The sequence below is a fragment of the Entelurus aequoreus genome, linkage group LG11 (assembly GCF_033978785.1).
Source record: "Entelurus aequoreus isolate RoL-2023_Sb linkage group LG11, RoL_Eaeq_v1.1, whole genome shotgun sequence".
Taxonomy (NCBI): domain Eukaryota; kingdom Metazoa; phylum Chordata; class Actinopteri; order Syngnathiformes; family Syngnathidae; genus Entelurus; species Entelurus aequoreus.
This window is the reverse complement of record NC_084741.1, coordinates 69,419,854-69,439,853: the sequence shown is the minus strand read 5'-3', so window position 1 is coordinate 69,439,853 and position 20,000 is coordinate 69,419,854. Positions and strand designations below refer to the sequence as shown.

The window sequence follows — 20,000 nt, the reverse complement described above, 5'->3', positions numbered from 1 at the left end:
GAAAGGATTTAGTAGAGAACATCGACGATAATGTTCGCAACTTTTGGTCGCTGATAAAAAAAGCCTTGCCTGTACCGGAAGTAGCGTGACGTCGCAGGTTGAAGGGCTCCTCACATTTCCCCATTGTTTACACCAGCAGCGAGAGCGATTCGGACCGAGAAAGCGACCATTACCCCATTAATTTGAGCGAGGATGAAAGATTCGTGGATGAGGAACGTGAGAGTGAAGGACTAGAGTGCAGTGCAGGACGTATCTTCTTTCGCTCTGACCGTAACTTAGGTACAAGCTGGCTCATTGGATTCCACACTTTCTCCTTTTTCTATTGTGGATCACGGATTTGTATTTTAAACCACCTCGGATACTATATCCTCTTGAAAATGAGAGTCGAGAACGCGAAATGGACATTCACAGTGACTTTTATCTCCACGACAATACATCGGCACTTTAGCTACGGAGCTAACGTGATAGCATCGTGCTTAAATGCAGATAGAAACAAAAGAAATAAGCCCCTGACTGGAAGGATAGATCAACAATACTACCATCAGGAGACACCGAACCAAACACTGGACCTGTAACTACAAAGTTATACTAGATTATAAATCATGCCTGTCATCTGGATATCAGGAGAATTTAGCCATTAATCTAGAAGTTGTTCATCTGTGACATTCAATCTATACCAGGAGACGGAGACAAACACACACAAGCGAAGACAGTGTCTGCAGGGAGACTTTTCCTTGTTAACCCTTTGTGTGCATCATGATTAATTCTTCATATAAACGGGAAGATATGGACATCCTATCAGTCGTCATCAAAGTAAGAGCAGACATTGTACAGAAGGCTGTCGATTTATTATGTTTGTATTTCTTGTTTAGCACTTAGCGATACTGCTACATAGAGATGTCCGATAATATCGGCCTGCCGATATTATCGGCCGATATATGCGTTAAAATGTAATATCGGAAATTATCGGTATCGTTTTTTTTATTATCGGTATTGTTTTTTTTTGTGTTTTTTTTTAAATTTTTTATTAAATCAACATAAAAAACACAAGATACACTTACAATTAGTGCACCAACCCAAAAAACCTCCCTCCCCCATTTACACTCATTCACACAAAAGGGTTGTTTCTTTCTGTTATTAATATTCTGGTTCCTACATTATATATCAATATATATCAATACAGTCTGCAAGGGATACAGTCCGTAAGCACACATGATTGTGCGTGCTGCTGCTCCACTAATAGTACTAACCTTTAACAGTTAATTTTACTCATTTTCATTCATTACTAGTTTCTATGTAACTGTTTTTATATTGTTGTACTTTCTTTTTTATTCAAGAAAATGTTTTTAATTTATTTATCTTATTTTACTAATTTTTAAAAAAAGTACCTTATCTTCACCATACCTGGTTGTCCAAATTAGGCATAATAATTAGGGATGTCCGATAATGGCTTTTTGCCGATATCCGATATTGTCCAACTCTTTAATTACCGATACCGATATCAACCGATACCGATATCAACCGATATATGCAGTCGTGGAATTAACACATTATTATGCCTAATTTGGACAACCAGGTATGGTGAAGATAAGGTACTTTTTTTAAAAATTAGTAAAATAAGATAAATAAATTAAAAACATTTTCTTGAATAAAAAAGAAAGTAAAACAATATAAAAACAGTTACATAGAAACTAGTAATGAATGAAAATGAGTCAAATTAACTGTTAAAGGTTAGTACTATTAGTGGACCAGCAGCACGCACAATCATGTGTGCTTACGGACTGTATCCCTTGCAGACTGTATTGATATATATTGATATATAATGTAGGAACCAGAATATTAATAACAGAAAGAAACAACCCTTTTGTGTGAATGAGTGTGAATGGGGGAGGGAGGTTTTTTGGGTTGGTGCACTAATTGTAAGTATATCTTGTGTTTTTTATGTTGATTTAATTAAAAAAAACAAAAAAAAAAAAAAAAAAAAAAACGATACCGATAATAAAAAAACAGATACCGATAATTTCCGATATTACATTTTAACGCATATATCGGCCGATAATATCGGCAGGCCGAAATTATCGGACATCTCTAGTGCCAAACACTCATTGAGGCCTAATTAGGGCCTAATTAAGTTTTTTTTTTGGTCTTTTTTTTGTCTTTCTTAAAGAAATACAATCATGTGTGCTTACGGACTGTATCCCTGCAGACTGTATTGATCTATATTGATATATAATCCATATATTGTGTTTTTTTATGTTGATTGAATAAAAAATAAAAAATACATTTAATTTATTTTTCTTTTTTTTAATTATTATTATTTTCTTTATTTCTTGTGCGGCCCGGTACCAATCGGTTGGGGACCACTGCGTTATATGAGGCATAAATAACCAACTGAGAACGTGCCTGGTATGTTAACGTAACATATTATGGTAAGAGTCATTCAAATAACTATAACATATAGAACATGCTATATGTTTACCAAACAATCTGTCACTCCTGATCGCTAAATCCCATGAAATCTTATACGTCTAGTCTCTCACGTGAATGAGCTAAATAACATTATTTGATATTTTACGGTAATGTGTTAACAATTTCACACATAAGTCGCTCCTGAGTGTAAGTCGCACCCCCGGCCAAACTATGAAAAAAACTGCGACTTATAGTCCGAAAAATACGGTATATCGTGTATCGTGACATGGCCATACATAATTCCTAATTTAAAACCTAATCAAAAGCCTATAGGAAGCTAAAATAACAGCAGCTTCTTTATAAGAATTCAGGTGGGCCACACATGCTACTCTGTACTCTGTCCGCTAAAGCGTTAAGTGAAATTGAAGGAAGGCAGGACCCGCAAGGAGCTGTACAAGAGCACACACCGTGACACCAATAGTGTTGCAGTAAGGTAGGCGAGACCTTACCAGAATGGTGGTAACAATGAGGGTCTTGTTTGCCAGCGTCTCGGAGACGTTAATATCCAGACTGGTGGAGTTCATGGCAAGGGTGTTGTTGGAGTACCAGATACCAATCTAAACAACAGAAGAGAGAAGAAAATCAATGGCTATTGTAGTGTAAATCTTGTAAGAATGCTGAACATTATTTGTCGCGGCCCAGCCGGGTTATTAAAGAGGGTACCTCGCCAGTTCTGTGCTAGCCACTTTGTTTGCTGTCATACAAGCGCATAGCTTTAATGGACCCCAATGGGGCTTGCAGTGCATTTTTGGAATGTTTAAAAAAACTGTTTACATGAAGAGAAATGAGTATCAGGTAATGAAAATTCATGAGCGGGAACTTCACTAGCACATCCTTTCTTTTAATAAAACACCTGCATATTTCACTTTTATTCGACACTCAAGTCACTTAGTACATAAGCGTGCGATTAGGACTTTAACGGCGTCACCGCGGACAGAAGCTATTCTTTGGGATATACACATCTTTCAACTGCTGACACGTTTTTATTTTTCCCTTTCTTTGACATTGCGTTCACGGGTCGCCGAGCTCAATTATGACAGCCGGGGCGACACATTAAAGGACGCAGCTTATCAGGCGGCATTTGGCGACTAATGCAATTGCCTTGGTAAAAAGACCCCGCTGTACCTCTAGTGGGTGGAGAGAAAGTTCTCTTCATCCAGTCAATGAACTGTGCACCCATCTGTGCACTTAGGCTTCATTTATTCCTCATATTGAAAGACACGGCTGGTCATCTCACAGTTTATTATAGCACACATTACCCGGCATTACTCCATAAATACATTTTCGCTACACATCAGTAGAGTACGGAGCCCCTAAAGGGACATGGGAGAAACTATCTTGTGCGCACGAGATACATGTCTAAAAAAAAAAAAAAATTATATTAAATTATATATATATATATATATATATATATATATATATATATATATATATATATATATATATATATATATATATATATATATATATATATATAAATATATTTATTTTTTTTAGGCATGTATCTCGTGCGCACGAGAAACTTTTTATAAACTTATAAAAAAAAAAAAAAAGATATATATATTTTATTTATTTATTTATTTTTTAGACATGTACACATGACATGTAGACGTGCGCGCGGGAAACTATCTCGTGCACACGAGAAAGTTTCTCGTGCGCACGAGATACATGTCTAAAAAAATAAATAAATAAAAATGTTTTTTGTTTTTTTTATAACTTTATAAAAAGTGTCTAGCGCCACGAGATAGTTTCTGGTGCGCACCAGATACATGTCTAAAAAATAAAAAAATAAATAAAATATATATATCTTTTTTTTATTTTTTTATAAGTTTATAAAAAGTTTCTCGTGCGCACGAGATACATGTCTAAAAAATAAAAAAATAAATAAAATATATATATCTTTTTTTTTTTTTTTTATAAGTTTATAAAAAGTTTCTCGTGCACATGTCTAAAAAAAAACAAAAAATTATATTAAATTATATATATATATATATATATATATATATATTTTTAGGCATGTATCTCGTGCGCACGAGAAACTTTTTATAAACTTATAAAAAATAAAAAAAGATATATATATATTTTTTATTTATTTATTTTTTAGACATGTACACATGACATGTAGACGTGCGCGCGGGAAACCATCTCGTGCACACGAGAAAGTTTCTCGTGCGCACGAGATACATGTCTAAAAAACTAAATAAATAAATAAATAAAAATGTTTTTTTTTTTTTTTAATAACTTTATAAAAAGCTTCTAGCGCCACGAGATAGTTTCTGGTGCGCACGATACATGTCTAAAAAATAAATAAAATATATATATCTTTTTTTTTTTTTTTTATAAGTTTATAAAAAGTTTCTCGTGCGCACGAGATACATGTCTAAAAAAAAAAAAAAATTATATTAAATTATATATACATATATATATATATATTTTTTTAGGCATGTATCTCGTGCGCACGAGAAACTTTTTATAAACTTATAAAAAAAAAAAAAAAGATATATATATTTTATTTATTTATTTATTTTTTAGACATGTACACATGACATGTAGACGTGCACGCGGGAAACTATCTCGTGCACACGAGAAAGTTTCTCGTGCGCACGAGATACATGACTAAAAAACTAAATAAATAAATAAATAATGTTTTTTTTTTTTTTTATAACTTTATAAAAAGTTTCTAGCGCCACGAGATAGTTTCTGGTGCGGACGAGATACATGTCTAAAAAATAAAAAATAAAAAAATATATATATATCTTTTTTTTTTTTTTTATAAGTTTATAAAAAGTTTCTCGTGCGCACGAGATACATGTCTAAAAAAAAAAAATAGATATATATTAAATAAACATTTTTTTTTTTATATTAAATTATATATATATATATATATATTTTTTTTTAAATTTTTTTTAGGCATGTATCTCGTGCGCACGAGAAACTTTTTTATAAACTTATAAAAAATAAAAAAAAGATATATATATTTTATTTATTTATTTATTTATTTTTTAGACATGTACACATGACATGTAGACGTGCGCGCGGGAAACTATCTCGTGCACACGAGAAAGTTTCTCGTGCGCACGAGATACATGTCTAAAAAACTAAATAAATAAATAAATAAAAATGTTTTTTTTTATTTTTTTTATAACTTTATAAAAAGTGTCTAGCGCCACGAGATAGTTTCTGGTGCGCACGAGATACATGTCTAAAAAATAAAAAAATAAATAAAATATATATATCTTTTTTTTTTTTTTATAGGTTTATAAAAAGTTTCTCGTGCGCACGAGATACATGTCTAAAAAAAAAAATAGATATATATTAAATTATATATATATATATATATATTTTTTTTAGGCATGTATCTCGTGCGCACGAGAAACTTTTTATAAACTTATAAAAAAAAAAAAAAAGATATATATATTTTATTTATTTATTTATTTTTTAGACATGTACACATGACATGTAGACGTGCGCGCGGGAAACTATCTCGTGCACACGAGAAAGTTTCTCGTGCGCACGAGATACATGTCTAAAAAACTAAATAAATAAATAAATAAAAATGTTTTTTTTTTTTTTTTAATAACTTTATAAAAAGTTTCTAGCGCCACGAGATAGTTTCTGGTGCGCACGAGATACATGTCTAAAAAATAAAAAAATAAAAAAAATATATATCTTTTTTTTTTTTTTTATAAGTTTATAAAAAGTTTCTCGGGCGCACGAGGAACTATCTTGTGCACACGAGATACATGTCTAAAAAAAAAAAAAAATTATATTAAATTATATATATATATATATATTTTTTAGGCATGTATCTCGTGCGCACGAGAAATTTTTTATAAACTTATAAAAAAAAAAAAAAGATATATATATTTTATTTATTTATTTATTTTTTAGACATGTACACATAAATAAATAAAAAATTATTATTTTTTTTTAAATAACTTTATAAAAAGTTTCTAGCGCCACGAGATAGTTTCTGGTGCGCACGAGATACATGTCTAAAAAATAAAAAAATTTAATAAAAATTATTTAAAAAAAATTCCCCCCCATGTCCCTTAGGGGCTCCGCAGTAGAGCAAACACTAAAAAAAAGAAAAAGAAAAAAAAACAACACGTGCATCTTTGTCGCCATCTTGTGGTATTGTGACATGACTACAGTTATAACGAAGTTCTAGCGGACCGTGTCAAACTCAAGACCCGGGGGCCCTCGAAAGCCTGGAAATAATATGTATCAATAAAGTACTGTAACTTTTCTTACTAAATGTATTATTTATTTCTATTTTGGGAGAAAAAAAAAGTACTCCATGTAATCGCAAATGATTTCAAGTCAAAAGTTAAAGTACCGATGATTGCCACACACACACTATGTGTGGTGAAATTTGTCCTCTGCATTTGACCCATCCTCTTGTTCACTCCCTGGGAGGTGAGGGGAGTAGTGAGCAGCAGCGGTGGTCACGCCCGGGAATAATTTTTGGTGATTTAACCCCCAATTCCAACCCTTGAGGCTGAGTGCCAAGCAGGGAGGTAATGGCTCCCATTTTTATAGTCTTTGGTATGACTCGGCCGGTGTTTGAACTCACAACCTACCGATCTCAGGGCGGACACTCTAACCCAGGCCTGGGCAATTACTTTGACTCGGGGGCCAAATTTAGAGAAAAAAATGTGTCTGGGGGCCGGTGTATATATTTTTAGGAACACTAATACAAAACCTCACTGATTGAAAGCTAAAAACGTTATGACAGACCGCCTTAAAAAACGGAATAGAATTTTTATTAACCATGAATGATAAAACACTGAATATTGACAACATATGAACGTCACACCCCCTCTCCGTCCACATATTTTACAAAGAAGTGAAACGCAACAAAACTATAACAAACAGCGAAATATGAACGCGATGGGTAAAAAAATAAACCCACCTACAATCTGATACATCTGATATATCACTAAGCGTTAGAACTTTGTTGTAAAAATCTCCTTCCTCGTCTGTCCCTGACACCCACATTTCAGGCTCTGGAAACACATAGCATAGCTCGGTTGGTAGAGCGGCCGTGCCAGCAACTTGAGGGTTCCAGGTTCGATTCCTGCTTCCGCCATCCTAGTTACTGCCGTCGTGTCCTTGGGCAAGACACTTTACCCACCTGTTCCCAGTGCCACCCACACTGGTTTAAATGTAACGTAGATATTGGGTTTCACTATGTAAAAGCGCTTTGAGTCACTAGAGAAAAGTGCTATATAAACATAATTCACTTATAATATAACCCACACTGCTTGGTGCCTCGTCTGAGCTGCTGTGACTTAGATCAGTGGTCCCCAACCACCGGGCCGTGGCCCGGGACCGATTGGTACCGGGCCGCACAAGAAATTATTATTATTATTATTATTTTTTTTTTTAATGAAATCAACATAAAAAACACAATATATACATTATATATCAATATATATCAATACAGTCTGCAAGGATACAGTCCGTAAGCACACATGATTGTATTTATTTATGTAAAAAAAAAAAAAAAAAATTTTTTTTTTTTTTAAAAATACACCCCCCCCCCCCACCACCACCGGTCCGTGGGACAAATTTTCAAGCGTTGACCGGTCCGCAGCTACAAAAAGGTTGGGGACCACTGACTTAGATTACCATAGTAACTAATTAGATGACCATAGTAACTAATTAGATGACCATAGTAACTCATTAGATCACCATAGTAACTAATTAGATTACCATAGTAACTAGTACATCATGCAAAAGCGTAGATTCCAACCATTGGAATACTTTGTATTAGGGATGTCCGATAATGGCTTTTTGCCGATATCCGATATTGTCCAACTCTTTAATTACAGATACCGATATCAACCGATACCGATATCAACCGATATATGCAGTCGTGGAATTAACACATTATTATGCCTAATTTGGACAACCAGGTATGGTGAAGATAAGGTACTTTAAAAAAAATAAAATAAAAAATAAGATAACTAAATTAAAAACATTTTCTTGAATAAAAAACAAAGTAAAACAATATAAAAACAGTTACATAGAAACTAGTAATTAATGAAAATGAGTAAAATGAACTGTTAAAGGTTAGTACTATTAGTGGACCAGCAGCACGCACAATCATGTGTGCTTACGGACTGTATCCCTTGCAGACTGTATTGATATATATTGATATATGATGTAGGAACCAGAATATTGATAACAGAAAAAAATGGGGGGAGGGAGTTTTTTTTTGGGTTGGTGCACTAATTGTAAGTGTATCTTGTGTTTTTTATGTGGATTTAATAAAAAAAATAAATAAATAAAAAAAAAAAAAAAACGATACAGAAAATAAAAAAAACGATACCGATAATTTCCGATATTACATTTTAACGCATTTATCGGCCGATAATATTGGCAGGCCGATATTATCGGACATCCCTACTTTGTATAGTTGAAGACTTACAGTCATTAGAAAACATGACTGCACATCATAATGGCAGCTACACTTTCCATCTTAAACATCTAAAAAAATGATTTGGGAATGTCCGGCGGGCCAGATTGAAAAGATTAACGGGCCACATGTGGCCCCCGGGCCTTATCTTGGCCAGGTCTGCTCTAACCACTAGGCCACTGAGTAGGTGGTTAACTTAAAAACTGTTTAATTATGCAAAAACATATTATCAAACATTCAAACTATTTTTTAAATAAAAATAAATAATAATAATAATGATTTCAAAGCAAGTTATCCATAAAATGGTGCAATGTAAAAGTAGCAATAGATTTCATGGTAAAATTGTGAAATTGACTGTGGTTTTTACAGCATTTTTCTCTAAATGAAAAAAAACTGTACTTTTTTTTTTTTTACTGTAATAAACTGTGGTGACGTTTTGGTAATTACAGCAATGGTAAATGGTAAATGGATTATACTTGTATAGTGCTTTTCTACCTTCAAGGTACTCAAGGCGCTTTGACACTATTTCCACATTCACCCATTCACACACTGATGGCGGGAGCTGCCATGCAAGGCGCTAACCACGACCCATCAGGAGCAAGGGTGAAGTGTCTTGCTTAAGGACACAACGGATGTGACGAGGTTGGTAGAAGGTGGGGATCGAACCAGGAACCATTCACACACTGATGGCGGGAGCTGCCATGCAAGGCGCTAACCGCGACCCATCAGGAGCAAGGGTGAAGTGTCTTCCTCAAGGACACAACGGATGTGACGAGGTTGGTAGAAGGTGGGGATCGAACCAGGAACCATTCACACACTGATGGCGGGAGCTGCCATGCAAGGCGCTAACCGCGACCCATCAGGAGCAAGGGTGAAGTGTCTTGCTCAAGGACACAACGGACGTGACGAGGTTGGTAGAAGGTGGGGATCGAACCAGGAACCATTCACACACTGATGGCGGGAGCTGCCATGCAAGGCGCTAACCGCGACCCATCAGGAGCAAGGGTGAAGTGTCTTGCTCAAGGACACAACGGACGTGACGAGGTTGGTAGAAGGTGGGGATTGAACCAGGAACCTTACGGTTGCTGGCACGGCCACTCTACCAACCGCGCCAAACCGTCCCCCAATACACCGAAAAATCTACAGTTTATTTGCGGTAAAAAAAAACAAAAAAAAAAAAACTGGCAGCTCAGGTACCAACATTTTACTGTAAAAATGCAGTTTTTTTTGTTACAGTAAAAAAACTAATTAAAATTTTACAGTAAAATTCTGGCAACTGAGCTGCCTTTTTTCCCCCCATCCATCCATTTTCTACCGCTTGTCCCTTTTGGGGTCGCGGGGGGGTGCTGGAGCCTATCTCAGCTGCATTCGGGCGGAAGTACCATAACAACAGCAGTGCTGTTTTTCCATTGACAGTAATATACACTAAATTTTGAGGTGAAATTATTGCAACTTACCATATTTTTTTTTTACATTTTAGTTTTAAAAAAAAATCTACTAATAAAATGCATTAAAGAATTGTGTAATAATAGTATTCACTTTTAGAAACGGCACTCTCGGGCCAAACATAAGTGGTCTACATACAACACACAAACAATGTGGTCTACATACAACACACAAACAATGTGGTCTACATACAACACACAAACAATGTGGTCTACATACAACACACAAACAATGTGGTCTACATACAAGACACAAACAATGTGGTCTACATACAACACACAAACAATGTGGTCTACATACAACACACAAACAATGTGGTCTACATACAACACACGAGCAATGTGGTCTACATACAACACACAAACAATGTGGTCTACATACAACACACAAACAATGTGGTCTACATACAACACACAAACAATGTGGTCTACATACAACACACAAACAATGTGGTCTACATACAACACACAACAATGTGGTCTACATACAACACACAAACAATGTGGTCTACATACAACACACAAACAATGTGGTCTACATACAACACACAAACAATGTGGTCTACATACAACACACAAACAATGTGGTCTACATACAACACACAAACAATGTGGTCTACATACAACACACAAACAATGTGCTCTACATACAACACACAAACAATGTGCTCTACATACAACACACAAACAATGTGGTCTACATACAACACACAAACAATGTGGTCTACATACAACACACAAACAATGTGGTCTACATACAACGCACAAAGACAAAGATATGTTTCAAAGGGCCAATTTATTTCAGGCCAGAAAAAATTGACAAAACCATTTCAAATAGCTGCAACATAATGGCACTTTAACTTGAACTCTAAGTAGATAGGATCTTTGATCCAAGACACAACTTACATTGAACTAAAATGTTATTTTCTTTGTGCTCGACAAAAGAAAAGTATTGAGAATGTCTCCATGTTAAAAAACTCGACTTCTGGGGGAGGCGTGCTTTCTGTGGGTGGGGGAAAGGCCGCCTCTTCTTTTCCACCGGAGCGCTCCAATAAAACACACTCAGATCTTCAGTTTCTAGCCGATACTACATAAAAATAACGTCAAATAACGCAGTAACGCATCATGCAGTAACGGTAACTGAGTTACTGTATATAAAAAAATAACGCGTTAGATTACTAGTTACCGCCGAAACTAACGGCGTTACAGTAACGCGTTACTTAGTAACGCGTTAGTCCCAACACTGATTAGTTGGTATAAAAATGATAATAAAACCTTTTTAAAACAGATTACAAAAGCTCCTCTCGGCTGCTGACATATGACGTATATGCAGAGCGAGTAAGTGTGAAGGTGGCCTAAGAAACGTCTGCTAAAAAACGTATTCTTGAAAAAAAAAATTTTTGTAACATTTATAATGGCTGTCAAACGATTACAATATTTAATCACGATTAATCACAGTTTGTTCATAGCTAACTTAAAATCAATTGTGCTTAATCGCAGACAAATATCATTTTTCGTAACTGGTAAGTGTACCCGAGACCGATCATTTTCAAGGTTTTATTACGATAACTGAACAATTAGTTTGCTTTAATGACATTTTTTCCTTCGCATTATACTTTTTAAAACGGCTCAACACAAAAAAGGACATAAACTTGCTTTTAATGAAAATAAAATTAAAAAAACCTGCAGTGTGGTGGTGTCTTGCCAGATTTTGTATTTTGTAGGAACTGTAGGAACACTTGCATTCAGAGGAGAGGAGCTACCATGTTTAGGTACCAGTTTCACGCATTAATAACACAAAATGTGGACTTATACAATCATAGTTTGTTAATGTAATCTGTTAAAATTTCTACCTGAATAAATGCTTCTGATATTCTGTTGTAAAGGTAATGGTATTCATAATTCTGCATGACAATGTTTCCACCTTCTCTATCTATTAATAAAATGTAATATTCAGCCTGGTAAACATTCTGTAATTGCAAACTATCAATCAGAACAGGTTACAAAATAATATACACTTTATTTAAATCTGCCAGAAAACATTTATTTCGGTAGACATATCACAGATTTGAGAACAATCTTTGACAAAGCATGATTGTAATGTAAGTTTGTTTGTTGCGGTAGTTGTGCTGTTATTGTCAAGCCAGAAGTGTGTGATTGGTATTAGAAGAGGTGTCTTGGCACGTTTTGACAAAAGTCTCAGATTAAAAAGTGACTCTACACTTCCTGTCTACCGTCTTTTTTTCTGCTGAAGTTTTATTCCATCTTACTAAAGCAGTAGTGTAACAATGTACAGTTTGTTTGCAATGCAGTCAACTGTAATCCAAACACGAACGTGAAGCTCCACCTCTCTACAAGCAGCCAAAGCGTGTGATGACGTCTTGCGGCGGTCAAAGATAAAATAGTAAATTCTTGTCGGGAGAAGGACCTGCAATGGCTTTGGATTTAAGAATTTCATAAGGTCCTCTTTTTCTGCTTGCTATTTTTGAGCTTTTGGCCCAAGAGTAACTGAACGCCATTACGTTTTCCCACGCAACGGAATGGACCGAGGGTCAAAAAGGAGTCAGGACGCATGCGCGTTTATCGTGTGTTCAAAAAAATGAGCGCCCTTAAAGGAACTCAAAGTAAACACATTGTTATCGTGTTAACTTTGACAGGCCTAATATTTTTTAAATAAATTAGAATCGCAATTTGGATGTGAATACATTTTTTTGGAGCACCCGTATTGACAATATGGTGAATATATTAATATAATATAATAATATTAATTATGAATTTTTTTAAATTTTTTTTTTACTTTTTATAAAAATCTATTACCGAGTTATTATTATTAGATCATTTAAGATTTCAAAGTACCGTATTTTTCGGATTATACGTCGCTCCGGAGTATAAGTCGCACCGCCCGAAAATGCATAATAAAGAAGGAAAAAAACATATATAAGTCGCACTGGAGAATAAGTCGCATTTTTGGGGGAAATTTATTTGATAAAAGCCAACACCAAGAATAGACATTTGAAAGGCAATTTAAAATAAATAAAGAATAGTGACCAACAGGCTGAATAAGTGTACGTTATATGAGGCATAAATAACCAACTGGTATGTTAACGTAACATATTATGGTAAGAGTCATTCAAATAACTATAACATATAGAACATGCTACACGTTTACCAAACAATCTGTCACTCCTAATCGCTAAATCCCATGAAATCTTATACGTCTAGTCTCTTACGTGAATGAGCTAAATAATATTATTTGACATTTTACGGTAATGTGGTAAAAATTTCACACATAAGTCGCTCCAGAGTATAAATCGCACCCCCGGCCAAACTATGAAAAAAACTGCGATTTATAATCCGAAAAATACGGTACTAGACTGTTCAACTTGGAAGTCACAAAATTCCATAAAAATAAAAGTAGTACGAGTGTCAGTTAAAATGTCAACAACACCCGTCCCTACTTGTGACTAGCCAATATGTGAATGAAACAAACAAGTCAACATCCAGTCTCCTATTTCACAAATATTGTGTTTGTGACCTATTATTTTATCAACTTTTAAGAATATTCTTCTCAAGCGCGAGAAAAAAAATCCTTTCCTTACACTGTAGTCGTGCGTTTGAGACTTTCCACGTGTTTTTCTACAATTTGCACCGCCACAGTGCTAGTGGAACTGTGATCTCACCCATCAATAGAGAGCGAACTAACAAGTGTGCCTGCGTCAAAACCCGCCTGGACCTCTATTGAGGGGAGAGAAAGTTCTCTTCATCCAGTCAATGAACTGTGCACCCATGTGTGCGCATAGGCTTCATTTAATCCCGACTTCCAAAGACACGGCTGGTCAGCTCGCAGCTCATTTTCACACCGGCCACCGAGCTTGACACATTTATTTTGGCTCGCCACCATTTAGATCAAACCCTCAAACAAAAGAGCTGTTTTATTGGAAGCCGCATGATTTATTCTCCCCCACCCAAAAAACCCCAACATAAATAAACAGGTGGGAGAGATGATAATGATTATTGTGATTTATTGCCCGGCGCTGAATGCAGCGCCGGCTGAGGCTCGGCTCCCTAAAGTCATTAGTGAAATGAAGAAGGGAATTGTTACAAAGAAAGCTGCCTCCTGTGATAAAAATCCTGATAATGTGATAAAATATTGTGGTGCGATGGCCTTTTGTCCGAGCACATATAGTTTAATAATGAAAGGTACATGGAAGGAGAATGCTAAAAAAGTACAGAGTTTAATGTCATTTATCATGATTCCATCTTTAAAATTACTACTCAATAGGGTATTATTTCTCATCTATTATGCATTTATCTATTCATTACAATATTTCCGTCAGTTGTATCTATAACACATTCTTTATTCATCTGCTAATTATACAATGTTTCTTTTATCTTTAATATACTGTATAGTATATTCTGTATTACCTATTCATGAAACAATGTTTGTCGGTTTTTATTCCTGCGCTTATTCCTTATTGTATTGTACGTCTTTATGTCAGTTTTCTGCATATACATTTACATATATATATATATATATATATATATATATATATATATATATATATATATATATATATATATATATATATATATATATATATATATATATATATGTATGTATGTGTGGAAAAAAATCACAAGACTATTTCCTCTCTACAGGCCAGTTTCATGAGGGGTTTTCCTCAATCCTCAATCTCCTGAGGATTGAGGAAAACCCCTCATGAAACAGGCCTGTAGAGATGAAATAGTCTTGTGATTTTTTCCCACACATACATATTACGCTCTACCACGGTATCGAGCACTATTTTTTTTTGGATAATCTAATTAAGACATATATATATATATATATATATATATATATATATATATATATATATATATATATATATATATATATATATATATATATATATATATATATATATATATATGTATGTATATATATATATATATATGTCTTAATTAGATTATCCCAAAAAAAATAGTGCTCGATACCGTGGTAAATCTCCTGATGATTGAGGAAACCCTCATGAAACAGGCCTGTAGAGATGAAATAGTCTTGTGATTTTTCCCCACACATACATATATATATACAGGTATATATATATATATATATATATATATATATATATATATATATATATATATATATATATATATATATATATATATATATATATATATATATATATATATATATATTTGTGTGTGTGTATGAGTATATACAGTATATATATATACATATATATATATATATATATATATATACACACACGTGTGTGTGTTTACATATTATAATAATATACTGGATATATAATTAAGAATGATTATAATTGAATATTAAGAGTATATGAACGGTCAACTCCTACCTTGTTTACTTCTTTGGGACAATTTTTTTTTATAATATCTACAAAGCTCAGTGAGCAGGTTGTGTTATATGTGACCATGTGTGTTGACTTTCTGTGCCGGTTGAATTTTTTTTTCTGCACCATGACTAGGAAAGGTTGTTTGGATTGGGTCATATAAGTATTTTGCTGTGCTCATAATACAAAGAAAGTTTACATCATGGTCACTGACATGGTCATTACAATATTTCTGTCAGTTGTATCTATTACATATTCCTTATTCATCTTCCAATGACACAATGTTTCTATAATATACTGTATACTGTACAGTATATTCTGTATTACCTATTCATGTTTGTCGGTTTTTATTCCTGCGCTTGTTCTTTATTGTACTGTAGGTCTTTATGTAAGTTTCCCAAGCACAAACTGAATTCCACTAGTAAATGAGAATAAGTGAAATAATACTGTAGCACTAAAAGGGGACTAGTTCCTCAAAAAGTGCAAGAAACACACAGACACATGCTTCAAGTGACCCAATTTTGCTTTTTTTTCCTCACCCACATGGCCCAGTTTGGAGAGAAGTCATAATAATGAAGGCAGAAAAAATATGCTTGGACTAAAATATTCTTCGATAGTAATGCAGGCAACAAAATTAATTATGAATTAGATATTTACATGGCAGTTTACCTGCATTAAGGTTGTTTCAGCTTTTATATGGGTCGCTTGAAAATACACTAGAACCTATGACAATATTTCCCTATAGTCGTAAAATTCTTCATTAAATATGTTTTCATTGGATTTTTGTGAAATGGAAGAACAAAATATATGCAAACGGTTACCTGAAGGAAAAAAATGCTCCATATTTTCTTATTAAACATTAAGGAAGAGTGTTTTACTTGCAGTGGTGAACTTTTTTTTTTTTAAATTTGGGATGTGACATTTAAGAATGTTAAAAATCAAGATGCTGCGTTTGTATTGCACTTTACACAACTACTGTTGAGATGTATTGGTTTTTAATGTAGCTCTGTTCGCTGTGCTGGATTACTTTTGAAGGACTGTTAAAAATACACAGGAGCCCCAAAATACACAAAAGCAATACAGTTAATAAATGTTTTGTTAGTATATATAGCCATACATTTTCTATGGATTCCTTTTCAAATAATGATTAGAATTATTACATTTGTACACTTTTTTAAAGCACTTTCAAATTGCCGGTACAGTTGATAAAATGTATTATGAGAACACAGTTAGAATCTTCAACTAAGATTTTGTTTTTAATGGTTACCTATGACAAAAATCGGAAAAAATCTGAGTTCAACCGGCATTCCATAATGGATTTATTTAAACAATATATGCATAATGAAAAAAACAACAAAATCTAGACCAGGGGTGTCCAAACTTTTTGACTGGGGGGCCGGGTGCCGAAACCTGACTGCATGCAAAGTAACTATATATATATATATATATATATATATATATATATATATATATATATATATATATATATATATATATATATATATATATATATATATATATATATATATATATATATATGTCTTAATTAGATTATCCAAAAAAAATAGTGCTCGATACCGTGGTAGAGTGTAATATGTATGTGTGGGAAAAATCACAAGACTATTTCATCTCTACAGGCCAGTTTCATGAGGGGTTTCCCTCAATCATCAGGAGAAAATCTCCTGATGATTGAGGGAAACCCCTCATGAAACTGAGAAAATCTCCTGCTGATTGAGGGAAACCCCTCATGAAACTGGCCTGTAGAGATGAAATAGTCTTGTGATTTTTCCCACACATACATATATATATATATATATATATATATATATATATATATATATATATATATATATATATATATATATATATATATATATATATATATATATATATATATATATATATATATATATGTACAGTATATATACAGAAAAATGTGTGAAGAGGATTTCGGTGGTTTTAGTACGCAGGAGGAAGACGATGACACAATGATTAAAGACTGACTTTTGATATACCGGTAGGCTGGTTATTTTGATAACGTACAGGCGAGCACTTTGTATTACTTTGCACCGTTGTATTATTTGTACTCTGCATGAATGCTGTTCGCCATGTCGAAGATGTGAAAGTTTGATTGAATGATTGAAAGATTTATAGTTAATAAATGGGACGCTTTGCGTTCCCAAACAGTCATCTCTGTCCCGACAATCCCCTCCGTGGTAGCAGGAACCCCTATATACTACGCTAATTACACATCAAAACCCTGCGGCTTATAGTCGGGTGCGGCTTTTATATGGAGCAATCCTTATTTTCCCCTAAATTTAGCTGGTGCGGCTTATAGCCAGGTGCGGCTTATAGTCCGGAAATTACGGTATATACTGATACTACACTATGTAACTGGATCGATCACCTCTACTTTACATTGTAGCTTCAGCAGTCATCTTCTTGTGTCGTCCTGCTTTTCCTCTAGTCTTCAATCAATCAATGTTTATTTATATAGCCCTAAATCACAAGTGTCTCAAAGGGCTGCACGAGCCACAACGACATTCTCGGTTCAGATCCCACATTTTCTTTTAAACAAAATAAAGTGGCAAGTGCACAATAAAACTAAAGGCCAAAATTACAATTGTTTCCCATTCCCGGTCATAGTCTTCCAGTGATAATAACACTCGGAAGAAACTTAGTTTATGTTCCGCCATGACGGTGAGGATTAGTATCTTGGCTTTGGATCGACAACACGTTCGTTACAACTTGCTCTCAAATTTCAGCCGGTGTTCTGGCAAGACATGCCCCCTCTCCGAATTCATGCAACTCTTGCATGTGTGTAACAAGGATCGCCCATCAGTTAAAGAAGGCAAATATCGACCCCTGATGCGATCTCATGGTCAGGATTAGGACATAACTATTAATAATAGGGATGTCCGATAATGGCTTTTTGCCGATATCCGATATGCCGATATTGTCCAACTCTTTAATTACCGATACCGATATCAACCGATACCGATATCAACCGATACCGATATCAACCGATATATACAGTCGTGGAAGTAACACATTATTATGCCTAATTTGGACAACCAGGTATGGTGAAGATAAGGTACTTTTTAAAAAAAATGAATCAAATAAAATAAGATAAATAAATTAAAAACATTTTCTTGAATAAAAAAGAAAGTAAAACAATATAAAAACAGTTACATAGAAACTAGTAATTAATGAAAATTTGTAAAATTAACTGTTAAAGGTTAGTACTATTAGTGGACCAGCAGCACGCACAATCATGTGTGCTTACGGACTGTATCCCTTGCAGACTGTATTGATATATATTGATATATAATGTAGGAAGCAGAATATTAATAACAGAAAGAAACAACCCTTTTGTGTGAATGAGTGTGAATGAGTGTAAATGGGGGAGGGAGGTTCTTTGGGTTGGTGCACTAATTGTAAGTGTATCTTGTGTTTTTTATGTGGATTTAATTAAAAAAAACAAAAAAAAACGATACTGATAATAAAAAAAACGATACTGATAATTTCCGATATTACATTTTAACGCATTTATCGGCCGATAATATCGGCAGACCGATATTATCGGACATCTCTAATTAATAATAATATAATATGATCAATACATTAATTATAATATATTTAAATTAATTATATTGATGTTTGAATTTAATTATAATAATAATATTCCTTACCATCCATTAATGAATACATATAATAACTATATTAATATCAATACATGTTTTTCAAAATGACTTGGATGGCTTTTTACTTCATTACTTGTTTCATATATTTGACATTAAATCTATTTAGCCCTACCTTAGCATCCACACGGACACAATAGTACACCTGGTTCCAAGAAATCCAACCCAAAGAAGCTGACAGGACACCTTGAGTCACCTGACTGCAATGTTAAAAAAGCAGCAGACTAAACTCACCTCTTTGTGGCCTCCTCTGTGCTTCTCCAGGATCCTCAGGGTGTAGTTGGTCCTTTGACCTTTGCTGTTGAACTCCACGTGTCCCGTCAGGCCGTCGTACTCCACCTGACTCGCAGAAGACGAAAGAGGGAAAAGGACAACAATCGTGGAGAAGAAGATGTTTAGCAATTCATTGGTGCGATGTTAACTAAAAACATATTTTCTCAAGAGCAGAGATGGCTAATAAATGGGTAGGAATAAACGTGTATCACAGCCCTGAATGTGACATATACTGTATGTTTCACTCATTTTCTCTGCCGCATGACTGGAAAATGCCCTTTTTTAAAAAGTATTCTCAGTGAATTTCTGTCTAGTGACAAATTAC

The 20,000-nt window shown here is 34.1% G+C and overlaps 1 protein-coding gene across 2 annotated transcripts in view; it reads right to left on the bottom strand.

Moving 5' to 3' along the window:
- grik5 (glutamate receptor, ionotropic, kainate 5) overlaps positions 1 to 20,000 on the bottom strand; it is a 459,142-nt gene that overhangs the window by 52,480 nt on the left and 386,662 nt on the right. For both annotated transcript variants that reach the window (XM_062063911.1, XM_062063910.1), the window contains 2 exons: positions 19,637 to 19,741; positions 2,919 to 3,026 (listed from right to left, as the gene is read on the bottom strand). In XM_062063911.1, coding sequence (XP_061919895.1) covers positions 2,919 to 3,026; positions 19,637 to 19,741 — 213 coding nt within the window. The remainder of the gene's footprint in view (positions 1 to 2,918; positions 3,027 to 19,636; positions 19,742 to 20,000) is intronic.